We start from the raw sequence: 16801 nt of genomic DNA, 5'->3' as shown, positions 1-16801 counted from the left end.
GTTTGGCGGCCATTTTGTGGCCTAAATGTGAGGCGATATTAACCTTCAGTTTTTAACCTATTTTAACCAGTTTACTATTGAAATGTTCAACTCTTATAGCTTATCCCTTTCAGCCATGAATCTCGGGCCTTCATATACTTGAACTTTTCAAGATATTCTAGGATATTCCAGGATTTTCCAAGATTTTTGCTTCATTTAAATACATGGAGAATTCTTGAAAACTTTTGTTTCTTTCAAGCATTATAACTTCAACATACTTGTAGCTAGAGACACCGTTCAAACATTAAAATGATCACAAGGCTTTGGACTATAAAATACGTTTAGAAATCATTATGGGATGTCGACACAACCTACTGTTTGGTTGCAATTTAATGAAAAAATCTAAAGCAAATATTGCAATAAACTTAATCCATGGCTGGAACTGAACATATTGAAATTCACTGGATCTGGACATATAAGGAATGTGGGCGTGGTTAGCAAGCAAACTTCGTTGCTAAGGACGTCCAAAGGTTTACTTTTTCCGATTTGTCTGAAACTAATGTCGATTTGTTCCTCATCCCCAGGCGACCCAAACATAAAATGGTTGCTATGGAGATAAAATTAATAGAAAAGCCGCCATTTTGAAAAAAGTGGATTTTCTGTCAACTTAGAACATGTAGCTTTTGCCAATATGATACTCTCAAACAAAGTGTTTTTTTGAGTCAGTTGATGATGCTGATGCTAGCACTTTTAGCCATTTTAGCATCATCTTCAAATTTTCAACAGTACATCCATTTTTATCAACAATTTCAGCTTTCATGCTTAACTCCGTCTACAAATTTTGACCTGTTTTGGTCATTCTACTTTTACAATGTTCACCTTTGACTTTTGGTCCTTTAACTTTTCAAAATATTCCAGGATTTTCCAGGACAGTTCAGCTATTTTTTCAACAATTTCAGCTTTCATGCTTAACTCCTTCTACAATGTTTGACCTATTTTAGACATTCTACTTTTACAATGTTCAGCTTTTTCATCATATTTCTGCTTTCATTCAGCAATACAGCATTCAACCCTGCATTTTCTTCTGGAAATGCAGCTCCTTCTAGTGTTACATTTGTTTTCCTCTTATGCTATCTTCCGCCGTTTTTCGGCACTTAACTCCTTCTACAATTTTTAACCGATTTTAACCATTCAACTTTTAAAATGTTCATCTCTTTCATCTTATTTCTGCTATGACTTTTGGTTTTTCAAATCCTTTTACTTTTTAAGATATTCCAGGTTTTCCGGGAATTTTTGCTCCATTGAAATACATGGAGAATTTTTCGTTCAGAAGTTCACAGTTAAACTCCTACAATTTTTCACCTATTTTAACCGTTCGACTATGAAAATGTTCAGCTCTTTCATCTTATTCTAGCTATGACATTTTGGTCCTTCAAATCCCTGAACTTTTCCATTTATTCCCGGATATTCCTGGATTTTCCAATCTTTTTGCTCCATTGGCCACACCTTTGCTTCTTTAAACAATTGTAACTTTAACATTCTTTTGGCTAGAGACACCGTTCAAATATTGAAATGTTCACAAGGTTTTGGACTTCAACATAAGGCTCAAACTTATTATGGGATGGCAACACCACCTACAGTTTGGCGGCCATTTTGTGCCAAAATGTGAGGCAATTTTAAACTTCTTCAAACTTTCACCTATTTTAACCATTCTACTATTACAATGTTCAACCCTTTCATCTTATTCCTTTCAGCTATGACTTTTGGTCCTTCAAATCTTTGAACTTTTCCAGATATTCCCGGAGATTCCCAGATTTTCCAATGTTTTTGCTCCATTGGCCACACCTTTGCTTCTTTAAAAAATTGTAACTTTAACATTTTGATTTGAATTTGATTTGACATTCTTTTGGCTAGAGACACCGTTCAAATATTGAAATGTTCACAAGGTTTTGGACTTCAACATAAGGTTCAAAATTATTATGGGATGGCAACACCACCTACAGTTTGGCGGCCATTTTGTGCCAAAATGTGAGGCAATTTTAAACTTCTTCAAACTTTCACGTATTTTAATCCTTCTACTATTACAATGTTCAACCTTTTCAGCTTATTCCTTTCAGCTACGACTTTTAGTCTTTCAAATCTTTGAACTTTTCAAGATATTCCAAGATTTTCCAGGATTTTCCAAGATTTTTGCTTCATTTAAATACATGGAGAATCCTTGAAAACCTTTGTTGCTTTCAAGCATTATAACTTGCTTTCAGCTAGAGGCACCGTTCAAACATTGAAATGCTCACAAGGCTTTGGACTTCAACATACGTTTTGAAATTATTATGGGATGGCAACACAGCCTACTGTTTGCTGGGCATTTTTTGACAAAATCTGAAGCAAATGTTGCAATAAACTTCATCCATGGCTGGAACTGAACATATTGAAATTCACTGGATCTGGACATATAAGGAATGTGGGCGTGGTTCACAAACAAACTTCGTTGCTAAGGACGTCCAAAGGTTTACTTTTTCCGATTTGTCTGAAACTGACGTCGATTTGTTCTTCATCCCATGCCGACCCAAACGTAAAATGGTTGCTATGGAAATAAATTAATAGAAAAGCCGCCATTTTGAAAAAAGTGGATTTTCTGTCAACTTAGAACATGTAGCTTTTACCAATATGATACTCTCAAACAATGTGTTTTTTTAGTCAGTTGATGATGCTGATTCCAATGCTAGCACTTTTAACAATTTTAGCAACATCTTCAAATTTTCAACAGTTCAGCCATTTTTTTCATCAACTTAAGCTTTCATGCTTAACTCCTTCTACATTTTTTGACTTATTATAGCCATTCTACTATTACAATGTTCAACTTTTTCAGCTTATTCCTGCTATGACTTTTTTTTCAAATCTTTTAACTTTTAAAGATATTCCAGGATTTCCCAGGATTTTTGCTTCATTAAAATACATAGGAAATCTTTTTTTTTAACTTCTTTCACAGTTTTTTACCTACTTTAACCATTGTACTTTTAAAATGTTGAGCTCTTTCAGCTCTGTTCAGCCATTTCTTCAGCAAATTCAGCTTTCATTCAGCAGTACAGCATTCAACCCTGCATTTTCTTCTGGAAATGCAGCTCCTTCTAGTTATTATTAAGTTTAATTTAAACAAACTAACATTAAGTTAAATAATCTCTGAATACTAACTAGTCTGACAATAAGCCTGTCCAAAGAGGAATGTTTTCAGTCTAGCTTTGAATGTAGAAACTGAGTCGGCCTCTCTTATATGAGCTGGGAGTTTATTCCATAAGACAGGGGCTTGGTGGCTAAACGCTCTACCTCCAACCGTACTTTTACTAATTCTAGGAACCACAAGCAGTCCTGCATTTTGCGAGCGAAGTGTTCTGATTGGTTGGTAAGGGACTATGAGGTCCTTAATATAGGACGGGGCCATTCCATGTAAGGCCTTATAGGTTAACAGGAGGATCTTGAACTTGATTCTGGAATCAACTGGGAGCCAATGGAGCGAAACTAACACAGGAGTGATGTGATCTCTTCTGCTGGTTCCAGCTAACAATCTAGCAGCTGCGTTCTGAACAAGCTGGAGACTTCTTAAGGAACTCTTAGGACACGCTGCTAACAAGGAGTTACAGTAATCCAGCCTCGACGTAACAAATGCATGGATGAGTTTTTCAGCATCACTCTTAGAAAGTATATTTCTGATCTTAGCAATATTCCGCAGGTGAAAAAAGGCAGTTCTACATGCCTGAGATATGTGAGCCTTAAATGATAAATCCTGGTCAAATAAAACCCCAAGGTTTCTAACTGTGGAATTGGGGGCTATACTTATACCATCCAGGGAGACTACCTGAGCAGACAGAGCATCTCTGAGGTTTTTAGGACCAAGTATAATGACCTCAGTTTTTTCTGGGTTCAAGAGGAGGTAATTAATTGTCATCCAGGTCTTGATGTCACTGATGCAGGCGTTCAGTTTCTCTATCTGGTCATTCTGGTCAGGCTTCATGGATAAATACAACTGCGTATCGTCGGCATAACAATGAAAATTAATGCTGTGTTTCCTGATTATGTTTCCTAGGGGTAACATATAAAGCGTAAACAGGATCGGTCCCAAGACTGAGCCCTGTGGGACTCCATAGTTGACTCGAGTGCACTGAGAGGAATGGCCATTTACATTAACGAACTGATACCTATCAGACAGATAGGATTTAAACCACTGGAGAGCAGATCCTCTGATCCCTATGTCCTGCTCTAATCTATGGAGTAAAATACCGTGGTCGATAGTGTCAAAGGCAGCACTGAGGTCCAACAGGACCAGAATAGAAAGTAGTCCCTTTTCTGAGGCCAATAACAAGTCATTAGAGACTCTAACTAGTGCAGTTTCCGTACTGTGGTGAGGTCTAAACCCCGACTGAAAGTCTTCAAAGTGGCTGTTGTCCTGTAGGTGGCAGTAAAGCTGCTTAACTACAACTCTTTCTAGGATTTTAGAAATAAAGGGCAGGTTTGATATCGGTCTATAGCTGGCCAAGATGCTAGGATCCAAACTGGGCTTTTTCAGAAGAGGTTTAACAACTGCATATTTAAAAGACTGCGGCACGTAACCCGTTTCCAGAGAGGCATTTATCATTGTTAATATGGGATCATTAATTAGGGGAAAAGTTTCTTTAAAAAGTCTAGTGGGAATTGGGTCTAACAGACACGTTGAGGATTTGGAGGACGTAATAATTGATGTTATTTCCGCTTGATCCACAGCAGTGAAGCAGTCTAATGTTACAGAGGTTTCTATGGATGCCTCCATTTCTACCGCTTCAGCCTGTTCTGGGCTGATAGTAGGAATAACTTGATTTAACTTATGTCTAATATTTGAGATTTTACTATCGAAAAATGTAAGAAAATCATCAGAGCTGAGAGAAACAGGAACATGTGGTTCTACTGAGCTCTGACTGCGAGTTAATTTAGCTATAGTGCTAAAAAGAAATCTTGGATTGTTTCCATTCTCTGATATTAAGGTTGAATAGTACTGGCTTCTAGCTCTACGCAGAGCTTTTTTATAATTTAATAGGCTATGTTTCCAGATATCCAGAGACTGCTCTGAACCGGAGCGGCGCCATTCTCTTTCCAACTTACGGGTTTCTCGTTTAAGAGAACGAGTTTCAGCGTTAAACCACGGTGCTACTCGGTTTTGTCTGACGAACTTAGGTTTCAAGGGGGCAACAACATCGAGTGTACTCCTGAGGGCTTGTAAGGCATCATTAACAAAGTGGTCATTTATACTAGGACTGATACTATGGGAGCTGGTCTCAGAGTATTTTCTCAGAATATCACTAAGTACTGGCTGAACTGTGTGTTTAAACTCAGACATAGAACGGTCAGTTAAGGTTCTTCTAAGCTGTTTCTTATTCACTGGGGCAGAAGGATGTTCCAGTGTAAACTGGAAGGTAATCAGAAAGTGATCAGAAATGATGGGGTTAAGAGGAAGGACACTCAGCTGGCTGATCTCTATCCCATGGGTTAGAACAAGGTCCAGGGTGTGCTTATGACAGTGAGTGGGTTCATTCACACTTTGGGTGAAACCAACATCATCTAATAAAGCTGCAAAAGCCTTTCCTAGGCAGTCACTGGGGTCATCAACATGAATATTAAAATCCCCTAATATTATAATTTGATCAGAATCTAAGACAATAGTCGATAGGAAGTCGGAAAACTCAGTTAAAAATTCTGAATATGGGCCGGGGGGGCGATAAATAATTATGAGTAAAACAGGTTTTCGAGTTTTCCTGTTTGGGTGACTTAAAGACAATATGATGCTTTCAAATGAATTATAAGCATTTTTAACTTTAGGGCTGAGAAGTAAGCTAGACTGTGATATTACTGCCAAACCACCTCCTTTCCCTGAAATCCTGGATTTCTGATAGTTAGCATAATTGGGGGGGGTTGCTTCATTCAATCTAACATAGTCATCCTGATGGAGCCAAGTTTCTGTTAAGGCTAAAAGACTAAGATTGTTATCAGTAATTAACTCGTTGACTAAGAGGGACTTGGAGGAAATGGATCGAATGTTTAATAAACCGCATTTAATTACATCATAATTCTGCTTGTGAGAACTGCTGTCTGTCACTTTAAGGTTTCTAAGACGCGCTCCTTTCATTTGTCTTTCAGCACATAAGCTAAAGCTAGGACCTGCTTGACTTTCCCTGCATGGGTTTTGCACCGGCACTAACCCTAAGGGAGGCTCAGAGGAGCGTTTTACACTGCTGCTCTGCGCCCGGGTCTCGTCTCTGGATTGTCAGGTTAACAGACTAAGGCTAGCAGAAATGTTTCTAGAAAGAAGAGCGGCACCGTCCCGGGTGGGATGGACGCCGTCTCTCCGCATGAGACCGGGCTTCCCCCAAAACGCGCTCCAGTTATCCACAAAACCAACGCCGTTTTCTGGGCACCATCTAGAAAGCCAGCGGTTAAATGATGAAAAGCGGCTGTACATTTCATCATTGACTAAGTTCGGCAGGGGACCAGAGAAAATTACAGTGTCGGACATCGTCTTAGCCAGTTTACACACCGAAGTTACGTTTAACTTAACCACCTCTGACTGTCTCCGTCGGGCATCATTACCGCCTGCGTGAATCACGACTCGACGGAACCTGGACTTACTCTGAGCTAACATCCTAAGGTTCCCCTCGATGTCACCAACTCTGGCCCCCGGATAACACCTGACAGTAGCCGCTGGGAGCTCCACGTTTCTAACTTCAGAAGAGCCTATAACCAGAGTTGAGTGTTCAGCGGGTGTGTCGCCGAGGGGGGAGAACCTATTACTAACGTGGAGTCTCGGGTGCTCTAAGTTTTTGCGTTTAGCACTATGTTTCCTCCCAACCGGTACAAACCCCTGACTGTCTCCCGGCTGTTGGGAGGGCGCTGGGGTGCTAACTAAGTTAGCCCTGGTAGCGCGGCCCGCGCTACGAGTAACGACCTGGCTAGCCGGCTTAGCTTCCACTGTGCGGAGCCGCGCTTCTAACTGCTCCAGCCTGGCCTCCAAGTCTAACACAAGACTACACTTAACACACCTACCCCTATCTTCACTAAAGGAGGCAGGATCATCACTAAACATATGGCACATGGGGCAGGAGAGAGGAGGAGAGGCGGAAGGAGTGGTGGTGGCCATACTAGGTTCTAAGCTAAGGCTAGCGGTGTTTAAGTAAAGAGAAGTGGTTTATTTAGCAAAATGAGAAAAGTGAACAGCAAGCGGTTTAACAGTGGTGAATTCGCTAATAAAAGGTACTAGATGTGAATATTAACCCAGATAACCCTTAGAGTAAGCAGAGTCATACGCCTTCTCTAAATCTACGAACACACAATGCAGCTCCTTCTGACCTTCTCTGTACTTTTCCATCAACATTCTCAAAGCAAAAATGGCATCAGTGGTGCTCTTACGGGGCATGAAACCATACTGCTGCTCACAAATCTCCACCTTCTTCCTAAGCCTGGCTTCCACTACTCTTTCCCACAGCTTCATTGTGTGGTTCATCAACTTTATTCCTCTATAGTTGCTGCAGTTCTGCATGTCACCCTTGTTTTTAAAGATCGGGACCAGAACGCTTCTCCTCCATTCCTCAGGCATCTTCTCACTCTCTAAAATCCTATTGAACAACCTTGTTAGAAATTCCACTGCTGTCTCTCCTAGGCACTTCCATACCTCCACAGGTACGTCATCAGGACCAACGGCCTTTCCGCTCTTCATCCTTTTCAGAGCCTTCCTAACCTCATCCTTTCCAATCTCTGCTACTTCCTGCTCCACAACAACCACATCTTCCTCCCTTCTTTCCCTGTCATTTTCCTCGTTCATCAGCTCCTCAAAATACTCCTTCCATCTTTTCTGTACACTCTCTTGGGTTGTTAGCACCTTTCCATCTCTGTCCTTAATCACCCTTATCTGTTGCACGTCCTTCCCATCTCTGTCTCTCTGTCTGGCTAGCCTGTACAAGTCCTTCTCTCCTTCCTTTGTGTCTAACCTGTCATAAAGCTCATCGTAAGCTTTCTGTTTGGCCTTTGCCACCTCTCTCTTCACTCTACGCTGCGCTTCCTTGTACTCCTGTCTACCTTCCTCAGTCCTTTCTACATCCCACTTCCTTTTAGCCAACCTCTTCCTCTGGACGCATTCCTGTACTTCCTCATTCCACCACCAAGTCTCTTTACCGTCTTTCCTCTTTCCAGGTGACACACCTAGCACCTTCCTACCTGTTTCCCTGATAATCTCTGCTGTAGTTTCCCAGTCCTCTGGAAGCTCATCCTGACCACCCAGGACCTGCCTCAACTTCTGCCTAAATTCCTCACAAGTTTCTTCATTCTGTAGCTTCCACCACTTGGTCTTCTTTTCTGTTTTCCCTCTCTTCTTCTTCCTGACCTCCAGAGTCATCTTACACACCACCATGCGGTGCTGTCTGGCTACACTCTCTCCTACCACCACTTTGCAGTCATTAACCTCTCTCAAATGACCTCGTCTACATAGGATGTAGTCCACCTGAGTACTCCTACCTCCACTTCTGTATGTCACTCTATGTTCCTCTCTCTTCTGGAAGTAAGTGTTGACTACAGCCATTTCCATCCTCTTCGCAAAGTCCACCACCATCTGTCCCTCCAGATTCCTTTCCTTCACACCAAACCTGCCCATCACCTCTTCATCACCTCTGTTGCCCTCACCAACATGCCCATTAAAGTCTGCTCCAATAACAACTCTCTCTCCTCTGGGAAAACTCTCTATGACCTCATCCAACTCAACAAGATTAGCACAAGTAATATTTAACTTATATGTGTACATTTATTTAAAAAGTTGGATGTTATTCAAAACCATGAAGGAACAGCTGCTAACTTCAATGAACTAATTCAATTCAAGCTATAATGGGCTGTAGTTGTTGTAGTGCTGTCTTTCCCTGAATTACTGACCAACTTAAGCCTAAGCGTCATTTTCTTGTCATGATCTCATTTTTCCAGCTTTCATGTATGAGTTGTCTCTTGTTGTTTTTTTTGCAGTGTTAGAAAAGCACTGGTTGTTTTTGCTGTCTGTTAGCTCATTCTGGTCTTGTTTAGAATGTGCATTCTTGATTTTTTTTCATAATAAATATTCAAAGACCTTCATAGAATGGCTGGCAGCAGACACTACGGCATATTCTATATAAGTGCACAGTAAGCCGGTGTTTCAAGATGAGGCTTTCATGCTTTGCATGCTCTATGCAGTCTGGCTCTCCAGTTTGGCTGGAAGGCACAGCCACAGAGCCAGGAGATTCCACAGTAGTGTCCCAGACATTAGTGTCTGACACAGTTTTATTCTCAGTGGTGCTTAAAAATAAGAGCACCGTGAGAAGACTTCAGTCTCCAAAGCTCAAATATGTGTGTACGGTATTTAAAAGCACCATCAGGAGGATGCTTCACACTTTCACAAAGACAAGGTTTATCTTGAGTTAGCCTTTGTGTTTCTGCCGTACATTGGTGATGATCAGGATCAACTTTAACATTTTGACAGTCAGAACATTTGGTCGTTTGCAGGATAAAGATAAACAAGCAACACTCCTTTCACTATTTTTACTTACCATCAGAAACAAACCTGTAATGCTGATGTTTGCTCACAGCTTCCAGTTGCTATGCTGAGTTTTGCCTAGCAAAAGCTGCTCTCAGCCACTACTGAAGTGAAACCCTTGAGCTGTAGGTTTGAACAGGAAAATGGCCTAAGTCAAAATCCTTTTATTGTGAAAGTCAGATTTTTCTTTTGGCAGGTGTTTAGACATGTGACTTTGAGTTTAAAAAAGTTAATTTATGGGATAATTTTATTGGTCAACACAAATTTGTAAATATCAACACATTGGATGAATACAAAAAAATCAATGTTGAAATGTTGAAATCCAATTTAACCATGTGGACAGTAAAAACGACTTAAAACATATACTAAAAAGATGGGTGTTGATTTTTTTCCTTAAAACCCCCCACAGTGGATGTGTGGATGTTGTGCACCTTTGAAATGATTTGTTATTCATCAAGCATATGTGTTCTTATTTCAAGTTATTTTATTTTTTATTGCTTGCTAGCATATTTATGCAGACGTGTTTTCTGTCTTCAATAAATCGTATTTGCACTTATCAAGTGTAGGTTAGGATTCATCAAACATTTAGGAGCCTTTTAGCAAAACAATGGCGAACTTGTGTTTATTTTCTGCAGAATTTGTAGCACTTTTGCTGCTTAAAGTTCAGGTCCAAAGGTGAAGCCGATTTCAGTGGTTGACATTAAATTCTCATTAGAAGTCCAAAGCAAAAGCTTTTTTAGTTAAAATAAAGGAAGGGGCAACGTGGTAAGGTCAGGTTCTGCAGGATAGCAGGAAACAGATTGGAAAGACTTGCAACACTGTAAAAGGCAAGATGAAGAAAACATGTTTTGTTAAACTTTAGCAAAAACTTGAGTGCCTTTGTCATGTCTGTAAGTAAACAGACACAAGCTGTGATGGAAATAAAACCCAAGCCTTTCTTAAGCAGATGAGCACAGCAGATTAGATTTAGTAGATACTAGTTGATACTAGTAAATCAGTTTTTATCCTCTATAAAAGAACTTAGACAGACTTTTCCGAGGTTGAATTGCATAAAATATCTTGTGTTTGACAACTCAAAGGTGAGAAGTTACTGGGGCTTCATAATGGCAGTGGCATGAAGATGAATGACCACAATGCAGAAAAAAACATGTAACAACTTAGTTGATTTTTTGTTGTTTTTGCTGACAAATGTTTGAAATTAAACCTTGAAATGGAATAAGTGGAGTCAAAAAATGTGGGAAAAAGGAACAAAATGCCACTGTTTTGGACACTTGCATACGTTTAGATTGTCCCTTGTTGTTGGCTTCCATGGCTTTAAAGCCATCATGTCAGTGCAAAAACTTTTTCTTTTGCTCCACTTTTACTTTATTTAAATTCCTTTCCTCCAGGCTACAAAACCGCCACACTTTGATTTCTTGGTAAACATAGAAAAATACACTGCAGCTGGGTTTTAACGTTACATAAATAACCACAATTTCTTTCGCTATTTAATTTTTTTTTTCTCTTTTCAAAAACTTTAAATAATGTTTAAAGCCAAAGAAAATGTTTTAAGAGGACCTTGAGATGTTTTTCTACACAGATCGATGCAATCAGTTACCATGTAATTAAGTTGGGTCACTGCCATTAAACAGTTGTTGCTATAGATGTTCTGTGTTTTTCTTCAATAGCACATCTTGTTCAGATAAAAATGGTCATATGTCTCTATTTAACTTTCTCTGTAGGGTTTGTGCTCTTTGCAGAGCAGAAACAAATGACAAAATCCACTGCGATGGCTTATCTCGACAAAATCATATCAAATCATACAGATATTCAGAGATCGTGTTGTACATTAGATCTGAACTGATATTGTACGTTGCTCATTGAGCATTCATCTGCAGAGAAAAATACCCTTAAACATTTATGACTACAGTTATAGTTGGTTAATCCCTGGAACATTGACTGAGACTCCATATGTGATAGTTTATAGAATAAACTTCGAAATATCAATTTATGTTTCAAATGTACTTTTAAATATTGTGTAGTGGCACCTCTGCATTTCCATTTGTTTCACCTCAGTAGGCAGGGTTTATTCCATGCTGGGAGGGGATACGTTTCCTAAAAATCGGATAATCAGTAAATAAAATGACAATATTTAATATTAAATTCTGACTTTGATGTTAATATTTGGAGAGAACATCACTAAAATCTGGTAAAGCTAAGATGGTAAAGGCCATGCAGCAGTGGGGAAATTACTTCATCTTCTCAGTTGAGTTTGTTTTTCAGAGTTGTTAATTGTTTTAGCATCCCAGCTGATTGTATTGATTTAACAACAATGAAACTGTTTTAGCCCCACAACCTACAGCTGCAATCTTCTGGCTAGTTTTTACTATCATTATAACTCACTACGTAAAAATTAGGGTAATTGTTGAGTGACTGGTTCCAAGGGTCAGATACAGCTCCAAACTCCATATTTTAATTTAAAAAAAAAATCAGAGTTTTTCTGACTGGAGCTATGCCTGCAGCATTGTGCCTTAATCAGTGCAGAGTATTGAACTTTATTTTTTGATCCATTGTAGTGCCGTGAGACAATATTCTTCACCGTGTTTCACCAGTACCCACTTCTTTGATCAAAACAGGTTAAGTTAATTTTAGAGATGCTCAGCTGCACATCTACATGTGGGCCTCAGTGTGAGGCTAATACTTTTGTTGTTTTGTTGTAGGAAGATGGAATGTTTTTAACAGTTGTATCTGCGTGAACAGGATAGAGTTTTTAGTTGATTATTAAGGAAACATGATGCTTTTTTAAAATCTTGTTCTGTTCCATGGCTGCCATCTGCAGCATCAATGTGGAGGACTGGAGTGGGTGCACAGCTTTACTATATGAACCAGAGCTCTTCACATAAGAGAGACTGACAGCATGAAAACCATACTCTACGTATTGCTGAACAGGAATCAGAATTTATGTCTGAGTTTGGAAAAAACACTGTGGCTACACCCGAAAGTTGAGTTTTCTTGTGATCAATTATAACGTCATTCTAACCACATTTTTCTACTTGTTAATCCAGATTTTTTTTAACTTGTTCTGTCCAATAACTGAACAAACAGATGACAGCGGAAGGCCTTTTATGTTAGACAGGTTTTACTATTACAATAAGGGGTCATGTATCTTCGGATAGCCATGGTGTATATTTGGATGAGTCTGTTTTTTTCATTTATTTATTACATTTTATATATATTTTCTTTCTCTTTTTTTTACAGAGGGAAGAAAGAGGAGAAAAGAGTGAAAGGGGTGGGGTATAAGAAAAAAAAGAGAGGGGGAGAAAGTAAGGGGATACAAGGACCAAATTGCTAATTTGAGTTGTTAATCCAGACTTAACTAAATAAACATTTTCAACTTTCCTTCGGGAATAATTTGTCTGAACTTTTCAACTGCCTTATTGCTGTAATATAATGTATTTCTGCAATCAATAACTTTACCCTGTAAGAGTTTGGAACCTTTGGGGAGGCTTGCCCTATGCTCTGAAAACATTTTTTTAAAAACAGTTCAGGATTTAATTTACTGAATTCCTATTTTTTTCCCCAAGGGCCTCTGAACTGTTGTGTTTTTGACAGAAGACAAAGCTGCGCCTACGGTGCCATGGTGATATATTGGCTGGCTTAATTTTGCTTTAATAAATAATGTAGATTGATTTGTTGGGACACATTTATTTAGCTAAAAATGTGTTTGTGTTAGAAAGGTGTTTTCTAGATGTTTTGATGTGGAAATGCTAGAAAAATGAGGAATATGTGAAAGCTATGAATAAGTCTTTTTCCCTGAACCTGGACTGTAATTTCCAGTTTAGTAGAGTTGTCTGTAAAGTATTACATTTGTAGACCACATTACAATACATTTTATGGCTAAATGTTAAGCAAAAGAAAATTAGAAAAACCATAATTTAACATTTCTGTTGTGCTGAACTTGGGTTCAAAAGAAAAAAAGGCTTAATCTTCCTCCACTTTCACTTTTATCCTTTCAGAAATGCTTGAAATTCAATGTGGATGCTCCAATTTGGCTGTCCAAGCAGCAAATCCTGTGTACTCTCAACCAGAGCCTGAAGGATGTACTCAACTATGGCCTGTTCCAGCCAGCTTACAACGGCAAGGCCGGGAAATTTCTGGATGAAGAACGACAGCTAAGGGAATACCCGTTCCCATCCATCGCTCCTGTACCTTACCTCGAGGTAGGTTTGGTTCAAATCTGTAAAGAGATACACATGTAAGGTTTTACCTTCTTTGCATTCGTTTTAAAGACCCACTCCAATGAAAATCATGTTTTGGTGTTTTTAACATGTTCTTACCACTGGGAACGCTTTAAAAATAGATAAAGACATAAAAGTGATTGGAGTGGGACTTTAAACATCATTTCGCCTGCTTCTATCAGCAGAAAGGTTTTGTTTTAACATAAAAGGTTTAAGATAAAAGGTAATCCCTTATTAAGACAAATGCTGTAAAAGGTGTGCAAAGTAGTGAAAAGTAGATTAAACTATGAACAGTGATGAGTTGAGGGGTTTTTAACCTGTGTTTTTATTTTTTTATATGGAGAGAAGCTTTAGAAAACAATGTATTGTTTATTTTAATCAACTTAGTCCAAACAAACTAAATATGCAGCAAACCCAAAAAAATAAAAAATAAAGAAAACAGCGATCGAACACGCTGACAAAGACCAGGCAGGTGGTTACATATTTAATGAAGCAATGCTGACATGACAATCAGCAATGGCACACAGGCATCAAGTAAAAACTGCAAAAACACAATGAAGAGAAACTCTACTAAACAAAATGGGAAAACCAAAAGGAGACACAACTAAACATAATGTAATGGCTCCATAGCACTAAGGTGTTCTAGACAAAGAAGCGCCTTGGAACAAGTCCTATTGAATTCTATGCATTTATGATCCTTTTTGATTGTATGTTTACCTTACAATTACCGGTACGAAGCCCATTGAGACGACTGTTGTTGTGAATTGGGCAATACAAATAAAATTGAATTGAACTGTTGAGTGTAATTGCAATACATCGTAGTTGAAATGTCTTGTTTTATAATGAGAATGTGTGCAAGTCTAGAATTGAATCCTCCATTTAAATCTTTCACAGCCACTGCAGTGCTTGAACAGAAGGTCTCTTCTCTGTGCTCAAAGAAAGCAGTAAGGAACGGACTGAAGGACAAAAACTCATGAATTCATTACTAAAAAAATCATTTTTTGGTTGAAAGAAACGTTTCTAAAAGTTGCTCTACTGTTGTGAAATATTCTTCACAGCAGTTCAGAGAATTCCTTCAGCAGATCACTATACATTGATTCTGTGTGTTAAGAGTTATGTAATGAGTTTGTATGTTTTTGTATGCAACAGAAAAAGAGGACTAGATCCTAATAGAGCTTTATAGCACCAGAGTTCAATATGTTCTAAAGTTAAACACCAATATAAGTGGGATGGAATCTAAATATGTTTGTGTGTCTGTGGATGGAGAGCCAGCAAATCTTAATTTTGTGTGGAAAATCCCGCTGTCATGGTTTGTGAGTCAAAGCGTGGCAGTAACACTGCGCTGAATGACAGGGTGTTGCCTGCCGTAGCTGTCATCTCTTAGACATAATTGCAGTGCTTGTCCATCATAGCTTGTGATCTGAGAAAATTGCAGGGACATCAAATCATTTTCACAGATAGTGCTGTATAGATGTCAGGTTCTGTTCTGACTGGGGGTCTTTACTTTTTTTTTTATTTCATTTTGGGATGTGTCAAGAGTTGAGTACTGGAGTAAAGAGAATTAATGGTTCTCTGTGTCATATAAATGTCTCTGCTTTGTTCCTGATTTGCATTGGTTTGGTTGGAGATTTTTTTATTGTCAATACCATGAGGCAGTTTTAATCATTAAAACCATAACATGCCATGTAATGTTATATAATATTAATATCACGTTCATTGAGAAGACTAGATGAGATAGACTAATATACAGGCACATAATTAAAATTATTAAATTAAGGTCCTGTTTGTTCTACATATTCACTCTTGTTTACTTCCTCCCTGTTGTATTTACAAAAATGTACAATAAGTCCTAAAAATGTGAAATAAAAGTGGACTCTATGGGTCTGTGTACTGAAGCTGATGATTGACAGGTTTGGATTAGGTCAAAACCCTCCGCTCTTTTCTGGATTACTGTAATGTTTTTCACCCTGAGAGATGACCCAACAGACATCATTGATGCAGGTTATCTGATTAGACATATCAGCCGGTTTAAGTGGACAACAGTAACCGAAATTGGAGGAAAAACCCCAGATCTTTTTACCTCACTCTAATAAAATATGAATATTCAATTAAATGAGAGTATTTATCTGTGATAATCCCTCCGAATAGACATGAAATTTCGAGCAGGTAAATTAAAATGATATTTTCTAAGTCTTAAGGTTGTTTAAAGTAAATATCTATATCAGTCTGAGTTTTCATTTAGTTAGCAAATGTGTAAAAAAAAAGTCAAGAATGTTTTTCGCCTGATTGGAGAAAAAAGATTTTTCTTCATTGATTTAAGAAATCAAGAGAATTGATTGTGGTCAGAGTGCGATGATAAAAATATGCAACAGACAGCTTTTAGTTTTCAGTCAAAGTAAATTCACTGGCACTTTTGTTCTGTCCAACAACTGAGCAAACAAATTAGAGATTAGAGCATACAGATTTTACTATTACAAAAAGAGCTTATATATCTTCGAAAAACCAGAGTGTAAACTTTTTGTTTTTTTAAATATTTTTTATTTATTTGTTACATTTAGTGTGTGTGGAGAGGGAGAGGGGAAGAATGTGGGGGGTGGGGGGTGGTGTCGGAAGAGAATAAAAGGAAGAGAGGTGGAGAAAGTGGGGGATACAAGCGCTGATTTGAATAAATTATTATTATAAGCTGTGTAACAATTATACCAGATCTGCTGAGACGATAAATATTACATCCGAAGGTGATATTCCAACACGAAGATGAGAGGAAGACATCTGTCCATCAATACACTGTGGGTGTGCACTTGCAAGTTGGGGTGGAGATACATGCATGCTGCCCAATTGAACCGTGTGTTCATAAGGGGAACCAGATCCTTCCCAGCCCAACCAGCCAGACCAGGAGAGGGGGAGGGATAGACCCCCATGCAAGGAGCATCCCCAGCGACCGGACCCACGCAGCCCGGGAGGGGGGGAGCACTTCTATAAGGATATAAAGAAAATAAAGTGAATGCAAACATTGTAATAGCCGGGGTTTTTTCATCAT

At 38.7% G+C, this 16801-nt stretch overlaps 1 protein-coding gene across 7 annotated transcripts in view; it reads left to right on the top strand.

Annotated features, from left to right (window-relative positions):
- The window catches only part of shank3 (SH3 and multiple ankyrin repeat domains 3), a 199160-nt gene that overhangs the window by 57529 nt on the left and 124830 nt on the right, over positions 1-16801 (top strand). For all 7 annotated transcript variants that reach the window (XR_002873416.1, XM_023955918.1, XM_023955921.1 and 4 more), the window contains exon 2: positions 13543-13746. Coding sequence is in view for 6 of the 7 variants with exons in the window: in XM_023955918.1 (XP_023811686.1) it covers positions 13543-13746 (204 nt within the window). In the remaining variant the exon portion in view is untranslated. The remainder of the gene's footprint in view (positions 1-13542; positions 13747-16801) is intronic.

The sequence above is a fragment of the Oryzias latipes genome, chromosome 6, assembly GCF_002234675.1.
Source record: "Oryzias latipes chromosome 6, ASM223467v1".
Classification (NCBI taxonomy): domain Eukaryota; kingdom Metazoa; phylum Chordata; class Actinopteri; order Beloniformes; family Adrianichthyidae; genus Oryzias; species Oryzias latipes.
The sequence above is the reverse complement of the archived record's forward strand: the minus strand, read 5'-3'. Positions and strand labels throughout refer to the sequence as shown.